General features: G+C 37.4%; 1 protein-coding gene and 1 pseudogene across 1 annotated transcript; both read right to left on the reverse strand.

Moving 5' to 3' along the window:
* Positions 1-165: 165 nt before the first annotated feature.
* On the reverse strand, positions 166-1889 carry LOC122004787 (the record flags this gene model as incomplete). The annotated part of the gene is made up of 2 exons (XM_042559621.1): positions 166-805; positions 1521-1889. Coding segments are annotated over 2 exons (672 nt in total), but the record flags the coding sequence as incomplete, so codon positions are not given.
* Positions 1888-10990, reverse strand: LOC122004788 (annotated as a pseudogene).
* Between the last annotated feature and the right edge of the window lie 543 nt (positions 10991-11533).

An 11533-nucleotide genomic window follows, 5' to 3' on the forward strand; every position in this document is an offset into this window, starting at 1 on the left:
AACCGATTGAATTTAAAAGTTTAATTCTATTCTTTCACAAGTTTATTTTTAAAAATATATTAATTATTGATAATTCAATTCCGTTTTAAAATTTATAATTTGATTAAACCAGTAAATGGATAATTCAACAAATTCGATTTCTTTGATAAAATAAAAGAGAAGAAATAAGTAAATTCCATTGTGGTTCTTCCATTTCTCCATTTTGCTCTAAATTATTTCAATCATAAGAAAAAAAATATATGGTAAGAAAATATATACCAATGCGCAGCACATGGCATACAATCGAGGACCCTGATTTACTTTTGCACACCTCAAAAGGGGATTTTCAAAAGCCTAATCCGATCAATCCTTCACCATGCTACGCTTATATCACCCCACAACATGAAGGCCATTTCAAAATAGTACTTCGGCGTAAGTTCCTCGTCGGTTGAAAGAGATGGACTGAGCTTTGGGTGCAGGCTAAGTAGACAGCAACAGAATGCCCTAAATCGCTCAGTCAAGTTTATGGTAGCCCTGCAGTGAGAACCATTCCTCCAACAGCCCAAAAGATCTTTTCCCTTGTTGGCATTTCTCTCACCCTTTGCCAAAAAACTTCAGGCGACCTAGAATCTGGATATTTCCATGAATCAGAAATAGACTCCAGACTTGCTTTCCCGCCATAGCAAAATGGCACATCGAGCCACTGCACTCTTTGCCAATCTTGCTGAACCAAGAAACCTGCTCGGCGGCAGAGCTCTGTACCATTAGAGACCCACTCAGAAGCTTTACCACAGATAATGTCGCTTAAGCCACAAGGTAAGAGAGCCTGATACATGCAAAAACAAATTGAATAAGAAAGAAATTTAAAGTTGATTATTGCATTCAATGTTAATTCAATCAGCAGAAGGTAAAGATGCTTTATATGTAAAACCCAATTAATTTAATTCTGTCACTGCAGCAACATAAGTCAAGTTAGTCATAACTAGTCTGCTACATAGATCTTACACCTTTGTTCACCTACGTCCAAAGCAATATTAGTAAGATTTCCTAGTTAGCTTAGTTTTATGTGGTCTGTCTACCACCCCTTGTAGTCCCAACTAGTCTGCTTGCTGCGTAGGTCCTATACCTTAATTAAACTCCATGCGGAATAATATAATTGAGATCTCTTAGTTAATTTGAATTTTATGTGATCTCTATCTACTACCGCTCACACCTTTAACTAAATCTACTACTGCTCACACCTTTAACTCTAGTCGATTCAACTTGGCTAACTATCCGATCTTACAAATGGATTTTTTATAACTAACCCTTGAAACAAGGTCAGCCATACCACAATCATATAAAAGCAAATCATATACCAAAAATACTTAACAATTGCTGTTATGTCTAAACAATACAATAATTTGGTTCAGTGGAAATGAGGCTACTACTTCAAATTGCACATTTAGCATTTTTCAACTTAGTTATATAATGTAGATCTGTCCACTTAAACTATATTAAAACGCCTACAATTTTTGTAGCTTCAAGGACAGAAAAGGTACCTGACTCTTGACATCGATGGAGAAATATGCACTTGAGCAGGCCTGAAAACCCATATCACAGAACGTGGAACAAATTAAAGGTGGTCCAGGCTGAACACCAGTGCGTGGATCGCAAATAGAGCACTCCAAGAGCTCCCATAAATGCAGACATTCTTGGCTGGCTTCTCCAGAAGAAGCCAGCCTTCGTATGAGTAGCAAAGCAGGATATGTTTGGGTCACATCACAGCAAGTCTTCTGCCGAAATATCCTGCACAATGCAAGATCTTTGGGTCCCTTGCTAACTCTTATAGGAGGTTTTCCTTCGGTAGAAAATGTGGGGAAGCGGCCACCAGGAGAAACGCAGAGTCCAGTGGGTTGGGCTGTTACAAATAATCAAAGCGAACATAAAGTTTGTCACGCCCTGGGGGTATATTTCCCGGTACCCCACTCGGTGACAAAATAATAGTATTGCTGTACCTTTGACCCGGTCGACTAGAAAAGGAGTCAAATTTACTTGGTCTGAGGCTTGTGAAGCAATCTTTCAAGAGCTCAAGCAGAAACTGATGAGTGCTCCAGTGTTAGTTATTCCCTCTGGAGATGATGGATTCATTCTTTACACGGATGTGTCAATTTAAGGATTAGGGGCAGTTTTGATGCAGTATGATCGAGTAGTAGCTTATGCTTCTCGTCAGCTGAAAGATCATGAGAAGAATTATCTCATACATAATTTAGAATTAGCAGCCATCATTTTTGCCCTAACAAAGTTTATAAAACTAGAAAACATTTCCAAGACAGGGACTTTTCATTAAAATTAATGAACAAATCAGCAAGTGGAATAGCTAAGTGCTAAATTGACAGAATATTAAGTATAATAGCTCAAAGGAAACCCCTCTTGGATGACTGATAAAAGAATATACAGAAACCAAAGTTAACCACAATTTCATATGCTTCTCTTAGTGAATTTGCCCATTAGCTAAAAAGAATTAAATTCAAGGAGCGTATATTGTGTATTTAACATATACATTTGTGCTAATAGTATTAATTAATATCTTTGTTTGAAATATAGTAATTCATTCCCATACACGTGGGTCTTGATGAGCTCGTCCCATCATTAATATTCTGTGTAACTGACACGATCAAAATGTGCCAATTGCCATTGAGTAGCATAGTGGACTCAACCCATTTGTAAATAATATACAAATTGCGAGACATAACCTTTATTACAATTCAGCTTGGCAATCTAGTAATTTTCCAAAATTGCTCTAAGTGGGTGACTTAACTAACTAGAACCTCTTCTGATATTACACTTAAACTATGAGTTATTATGGTCACCACTTTGCTAATTTGAAGCTTTTCTAATACTACACCCAAACTATAAACTATTACCATCCCCAAAAGTCTCTTCATTATTACAAGTGGGATGCGCTTTAAGTTCAACCCATTAGTTGTACGAAACCAAACACTATGATATGACCATTTAGAAGACACAACATAATGACATAATTGGGTCACATTTGGTGGGATCATTCCAATAGTAATTCTACTCCTTGGGAACAGCAAGTTGTTACTTTGACTCAGAGTTAAACATAATTGTCCTGAGTGGATTGCTTAGTGAATTAAACCCATTAGTTAACATACTAATCTGGAATGATATGTATTACCTTAAATCAAAGCTCAACCCATTTGTTGACCTATCTATTCAGCATTTCAGCTCCACTCTTGCTCAGACTTTCTGATCACAACTTCGCCAGGAAGTTCTTGCTTTTCCACTCCGAGGTCTGAACTAAACAACTCCATATCTTCAACTTCAACCATTCAAACTAACTCCTCCTTGCTCATTAAAAAAATAATGATACAAATGTTTTTTTGATGAATTCCCTCCCAATTCTTCCAAATACAACCAAAGCAAGTCATTTATATTCCACCAACACATAAACCATCCAGATAGCTACTCATCATTCACATTAGGGGAAGAAAATCGAGTCAACCAAATAAATCTTAGCAGCAATATTATGGGAGAAATATCACAACAAAGTAAATAATCAAGACAAACTCACATCGACACCACGAAAGTTAAGCCAGCAATAACCGGCATTGTTCAGAGACAGATCTCAGAAACTGCCGGAACAAGGCAACCCATCGCATCCAAGAAGATTCAAGGACTTCAATTGGGGGTGAGAGCGAGGGTTTCACGGCCCGTGAAAGAGACCAAGGAAAGAGTACGAAAACTTACCAAAAGAGAAAGCCGAACATATAGGATAGAAGAGAAGAATGAGCAGCAACAACAACAAAAACGACTCCTCGCCACCGCCATAGGCACATCCCCCATTGGTTATATCAACTATTCCCGGCCAGAACGTGACCGTCGTTAGATAATATCGACTTGCCTTTACAAGAAACGAGGCAGGTAGTCGAAGTAGATTTAAAAACCAATCCAATTTTACCTGCCTCAATATATTGTTTATTAACTAAAATTGGATAAATACTATGAAAAGAGATTATTTTTATTTTCCGATATAAATAATTTTTCTTAGTAAGGAAATTTATATTGGAGTATTGCTTTGCAAACTACTTAACAAAAGGCAACTCCATAGTAACTTAATTATTAGTCAACATTTTTTTTTTTATTTTTGATCCGGTGGTAAGGACAGGGGACCCGCGTCAGCGGCGGCCAACGGCACGTGGAGGTCAAAGGTCAATAGGAGCGGCCCCGAGTTCCTGCCGAGCAAACAGGACCTCTGACCGGCCGGCCGTATACCTCCCAAGCCGAACGGAGTATAGCTCGACCGCAGGTCGAGCTTCCGATGCTCAAGGTAAAGGAACTTATGGGCCGAACGGATAGGCCGCTCGGTCGAAGCACAGATCACTGAGGTGCGATCCCATCCGAGCATAGGACCGAGGATCTTCTCGCTCGGTCCGATGCATACAAGGGCCCGAGTGCTAGGAGCGCCGAGCAGCAGGACCACCTGGCCCTGGAATAGACAAAAGACGCAAAAGGACGAAAGGGGCAGCTGATAACATCATCCTCGAGACGTTTGCCGCCGACAAACAGCATGGTCAGCGGTCGAATCGGACAAAGTATCGTACGAGGGAAATTTCCACAGTCACGTCAAGGATATGCTCGGACGATTGCGAAATGACGTCAGACATGCTTTTCTGACACACTCATTTGGAGGTATGTTTAGGGAAGCGTGCACGCATCAAGAAGCGTGCATGTACCTCCTCGAGGCCCTATATAAGGACCCCAAGCTTCGACGGAGGTATGCAGAATTCTCATCACTGTAGCCACAGTTACTCTACCTCCTTTCTTCCTCGTTGTCTGACTTGAGCGTCGAAGGGTCATCGCCGGGAATCCCTTCCCGGCTCGGCTTCTTTGCAGGTTCGTCGGAGATCCACATCACCAGTTGAAGACAGCGGAGAGCGCCACACCCCTCGTGTTCGTCGACTCGTCGCTCGGACAGGATCAATTTCTAAACTTCATTTTGTTAAAAAATACATAATTTTAAAATAATAATGTTCACAGTTTGAATTCAGTATCATACGATAAATGATCTCATCCGAAAGTTGAGTCGGATAGTAGAAATCGATGACGAGGGTGAGGATGTTGACTGAGAGAAAACCTAGGTCTAGGACCTGGAGATAAGCCGCAGGCTTTTGGCCCTCGAGCGAAGCAAGGGGAGACGGTTGAAAATGGACCTGTGCACACCACAAACAGTTCACAAGGAGCGTTAGAGTGAAAATCAGGAAAGAGGTCTGCAGGTCCTCCGACGTTCAAGTCAAAAAGAGACTGAGCGAAATGGCGTGGAGAGGGAGAGAGTGGCGCAGTAACGTAATCCTGAGAGGGAGAGAGCGGCGCGGTGGCGTCGGTGTGGAGAGGGAGAGAGTGGCATGATGGCATCAACATGGAGAGGGAGAGAGTGGTGTGATGGCGTCGTGTGAAGAGGAAGAGAGGCGATTGTTGCTAGAGGGGACGTTAGAGGCGGCGGTGTGCTTGGCAATGATGTCCCTGCGGCGAAGAAAATGCAACCTCGCCCCCTTTTCGTCCAAGCCCCACCAACTCTCTAAAAGCCCTAAAATAGTAAAATGGCCCAAATGCTCCCCTTGTCCACGTGTCCATCTCCATATCACCACATCAGTAAACAAGTCACGCCAAACCAAACTTTAAAGTATTTAAATTTGTTTGATATGATAGTCGAGCCAAGTCAAATTGAAAATAAATCAAGTCATTGAAATGATTATTTAAGTTTAACTTGATTTATTTTTTATGAACTTAAGATTGATTCGTTTAGATGTTATCAAACTTTTTTGTTTGATTATTTAAAATTTTTACTTGCTTGATTAGTTATTGAACTTGATAATTCAAATTTGTATGTTAATTTTAAAAGTGTATTTGTTTATTTAGTATATTAATAAGAATTTTATTAGTGTCAGATTTACAACAGTGAAATAGAGATTAAATCCCGATGGACTCATGACTTGGGAAAAAACTCATTTCATCTCCCAACCACTTGACAGTCGGCTATAAGTTGACCCCGTAATTTACCTCTCTTTATAAAACTTAAAAACAAACGGTTAAATATACCTGGGATAAGTATAATTATCTTTTATTACCATAAAATTTTTATTGCTGAATAACTTCCCTCTGCTATCAAAGCCTAAAGCACAAGTTCTACCTAGGGATGGCAATTTCACCCGAATCCGATGGAGGATTCGACATCCGACCCGAATGGAGAAGGGTATGGAGGGACTATCAATACCTGATACTCGACCCGAATACCCGATTAAATAATATATATACATATATTAAAGAAAATTTTCTTTTTCTAAAATCAACTTACTATTTTTTGTTGATATTAGTAGGAGACTATATAGATGTTTAATCTATTTTTTTAATTATATATATTTTTTAATAGGATGTTAATTTTAATATATTTTTGTTGAATGATAATAGCTCGATAGAAAGAAGAAAAATTACACGTATAAAATATATCTGGTCCTTTAATGGGTATGGGTATGCCCATTGGATATCCTATACCCGATGGGTATGGGTATGGAGGATATAGAATCCGACCCGAACCCGACCCATTGTCATCCCTAAGTCTTCTACCATTTCTCCATTTTGCTCTAAACAAGGTAAGAAAATATATACCAATGAGCAGCACATATCATACGATCGATCACCCTGATTTACTTGTTACACAACTCTTAAGGGGATTTTGAGAAGCCTAATCCGATCAATCCTTCACCATGCTACGTATACATACAATGTACACATATCACCCCACAAACTGAAGACCACACCAAAATAGTAGTTTGGATTCTCAAACCAAAATAGAACATCATTACATCAAGCTGACAGTAAGTTCCTCGTCATATCCAAGAGGACGGATCCAGAAAATATGTTTCCTTCTTAACAGCATAATTATAAAAAAGTGAAATTAAACTGAATAAGCTCTGGGCCACCGAGTCACACATCAAGCCAATGGCTCAATCAATCAAATTGCATATCAATCCAGATGTCAACCTGGAAAAACTAATTAGTCAAACTAACCAAAACTGAGAGCTCTAGTTGCATATTTATCACATCCAAGCTAATTGGTTAAACTGGCCTAAATCAATCACTATAGTTGCATATTTATCACATTCCAGCTAATTGGTTAAACTGGCCTAAATCAATCACTCTAGTTGCATATTTATGACATCCATTTAAGAAAAAAACCCACTTAAAATCTGCTTATGAAAAATCATAGTTATCAATAAACCTTATAAAATTTAATTTTATAACACATAAGAAATGAGTATTAATATAGAACTAGAATAATCAAAATGCAGGTAATGTTTTCAGGATTTTATGGGGTTTGAGGATATATTTATTATTATAGTAGGTTAAACTATGAAGAAAAAAATTCTACCCCAATTATAATTATGTAAATGTTGCAAATGGGCATTTATGATATTTAAAGCAAGATAATATAAATAGCCCGGTTTTCTAAAAAGATCAACTCTGACGCATTTGTGCAAACCAGCTAAGCAATTTTTTCATATATCTGATTCGTAAACTTACCCAAGCTAGAGAAATACCAGTTCTAATTTTTGTTCTGATTCGACTGATGGTCCATAAGTATACTCCTAAGATTGACACATGCAGCAATCTCAAGACTTCTAAAACCAAAGATGTAACAAAAATTTTGTTCAGACATCAAAGCTACTTTTACACAAATGTTCACAGCAACACTTCGCAGTTATGTATTGAATAATCAACTAAAAATATTTACCTCTCCGCCCTTTAAAATGATGATGTTTAGATGAATAGATGCATAAAACTTCAAGGCATTGCCGCCGGATGTAACTTCTATAGGTCCTCCAAACCCACCAAATGTGCTCAGCTTAGATCTAACCTACACCAGTAGCAGGATGTGTATGTGTCCAATAGTAGAAAAGAATAATCCGAGCAGAAATTTGGAGTGAATTAAACAAGGAATCACATTTTATCATCCATGAGATGGAAATCGAAGACCTATTTTGTCAAGATATTTCCGTTTTGATTCATGATGTAATCAATCAAGTAGGTCTTTCAACATGCAACTTCACAAACAGTTCGTGATTAATAAACAACAAAATTGCGTGTGACATTGACAATGAATGACTCAACTTGCGCAAAGATTGGCTCATCAACCTCGCTTGAAGAGCAATATGAGCATCTCCCATCTCGCCATCAAGTTCACTTTTAGACACAAGGGCAGCAACCTGCAGTTTAATCAGAAAATTAATAGGATAATTATCTGATGCAAGCATCTGACTTGTTAATTTTGATTAAAGATCAAACACTTCATGTAGTTGAGAACTTTTGACCTGGATAACTTAGTTCAACAAATACAACACTTGCAACCGAAAGATTGTTTCCAAAATAATAATGGTCATAGGTTTAGTATAAGAATAGGACTACACCTCAACACTCAGTCAAAAATTCACAAAACATAGCTTCATGATCATCTTATGATCTTAAAACCATAATTTGGCTGCAGATGGATGTGTTACCAGTTACTAGTTTCTAATACCCTAAAAAATTGTCAAGTTTCATTACCAAGTATTCTTCCAATATGATTAGTGAATCTAGAAATGAAGACTTTGTTCAAAAGATAATCATACTATCAGCACATATGAACCATGAAAAGGCAAATCTCAGGAAGCTAATCCAGAATTTGAAGTCATTAGAGAAACATTAATAATCCTGAGTTCTCTTCAGCAACATTCAGGGGGTGTTTGGTTGATGGGTTTGGGAATGAGGGAATGAAATGATTGTAAAAGATAGTGTTTGGATTGTGGTTTTGGGAATGACATTTTAGGAATGATTACTAGATTTATGGGAATCAACCAAACCCATATAACTTGATGGGTTTCATTTCCATTCCTATTCTCATTCCACCCTACTATCAAACCCATATCCATAGTCATTCCCATCATTTAACCAAACACTCCCTCAATTTCAGTACAGTTAACCTGACTAGACAGGAAATAAAGAAGTTCAAATTTGAGTTGCAAGACTCTAATCTAGAAATAATATTATGAACCAAATCTCAGGCTTCTTCCAGTATTTTACACTGTGCAGATATCTTCTTACCCTAAATTATGTTCACACACCTTACATGTTTTAGTCATACTAAAAATATGCACACGTTGCACCACAAGTTTCCATTTTGCCTATATTGGTAAAGTGCCATATACAAGTCCTTTTCATCAAAGTTTACCAATTGTTGCACTAGTGTGCCATCTTCCTTATCTGTACAAGTGTCTTCACAATCTTACTTACTCTTTGTAGACTGCTTTTGTCTTTTCTAACAAGCTAGACATATAAACGCTTCAACTTAAGGTGTGTTCGAATATATAGATTTAGCCCCACAGGATATTATGTCATTAGGTATTATGGTTGGATATATATCTAAAATATAGGGGCAAATGCTCTCTTTTTCTATTGAATAGTAATTTTGTATTGCAACTTAATTGTGTCAAAAGTATGTCATAATTACTTTTTGGAATAGATACATAATCCCTACCTCTGATTTACTTGTCTGAGATCCCGTGGTCTTGTATAATTTAGGAAAAAATATATTTTAACACGAGATTAAAACAGAAAATATTCAAAGAATTTCATATGTAATGAAAGGTCACAATTCCATATCCTAAAATTTATAGGTAACAGAATGGTGTCAGAGATACTAGTACAGCATAACAAAAACCTTCTCAACTTACAACCACAACATCAACTGCACCACTCCTAATTAGAATGTCAACAAGACAAAATGCCTGCTCACCACAATCTGGCTGTGGCAGGAGTAAATTATCAGTTTTTACGCCAACAGACTCAGCCAATGTCGGATCCAGAGCATGTTCTGCATCTACAAAAGCACAATAACCTGGAAAAAAACTCAAATAATTAGTAAAACTGATAGAGGAAATCACAAAATTACAACAACTGCATAGTTCATTAGCTAAGCTTTTTCAATACTAAAACAAACTACAAATACAAAAAAAAATAAGAAAAAGAATTGCTATCCATTTGGATCATTCTTATAAATGCTAATGAAGAAAGAATAAATTAACCAAATTAAACATTACCTCCAATTTTTTGAGATTCTGCAATAACATGAAAGGGCAAGTGTAGTTTTCCTGAAGCCTCTGGACCATATATCTCCACCACATGTCCCTACCAGAGACAAAAAAAAAAAGTATACAACTACTCCACCAGAAAAATATAGCCGAATAATTGAGAATAGTTGAATATTTCTGTTTCTGTGTGTGCTGTTAATAGATTCTCTCAAAGTTCACACTAGAGAAAAAGATTCATGACTTGCAAACATGCACCAACATGATCCCGAAATAGACTTGGGCAAATATAATATGTTTAGCAAAATTTACTGCCAGGTAAAAGATGATACCAATAACAAATTATCTGAAATTTAAGAGGAAAAACAATTGGTTACAAGTCCTTGGGAATCTAAACTTATACCAATGATCAGCAAATGACATCCAAAGCTATACAAAGAAAGTACATTCTTTCTTATGTGCACATCATAAATTATAAATACAAAATCCATAAAATAAAGATAACTAATAAGTTAACTCTGACAGCAAAATAGCAATTAACCCCCCTATGCTAATATGCCCAAGACTTCAATTCCTTTTTTGCATCAATTATCATTGAAGAAGCTTAACATTTATCCAATAACACTTGTGAACATACCTTTGGGAGACCACCAATTCCCAATGCCATATCCAAAGCAAAAGATCCTGTAGATATAACAGGGACTTCCCTAGGAACATTAGAATGACCAAGCGACATGATTGAGCCCTTTCCAAATGAAGCAGTAATCCGGTCCAAGGCTTGCTGTAAAGCAAAATCCTTTTAAGAGAGATTTATTTTCTTTACCAGATTCAGATCCATTTGAATTGGACTTTTCTTTAGCTACAATGGTAAGCACTGAAAATAAGATTCAATCTGCAAACCATCAGAAAACATTCAGCAATCAAAGAGCACATGATTAAGCAAGAGTATTATTTGCAAAAAATGAAGATCATGGAATACAAGTTTAACAAACAATGAAGCCAAAGAAATTGATTTGAAAGATTATTTTCAATGCATTGATCCTCTATAAAATAAAATGAAAAAAAAAGAGTAGATCCGCTACCTTAGCGGTCCCCTAGTGTCGGCTCCACAGATATGAAGGAAGGTAAATGCAGATACACATGCCATAGGCGCATGGTGGGACAAACCATAAGTCGTCAGTTCCTGAGAATCGACCCCTGGCCATTTGCATGAATCCTCTACAGGTAAGATGGATGGGATGTCAAGTAGTGCATGAAAAGAGCAATGACACAATTGGAGTATATATATACACTGATACGGCGTGTTGTGAGCGACCCCAAAAGTAATGTGAGGTTAACGGTCAAGATGATGCGTCAGTCAAAGTCATGATGACATGGCAGTCAAGGTCAAGGCAGTATAGCAATCAAAATCAAGGTGTATGTATCCTAAC

Source organism: Zingiber officinale, chromosome 7B (genome assembly GCF_018446385.1).
Source record: "Zingiber officinale cultivar Zhangliang chromosome 7B, Zo_v1.1, whole genome shotgun sequence".
NCBI lineage: Eukaryota > Viridiplantae > Streptophyta > Magnoliopsida > Zingiberales > Zingiberaceae > Zingiber > Zingiber officinale.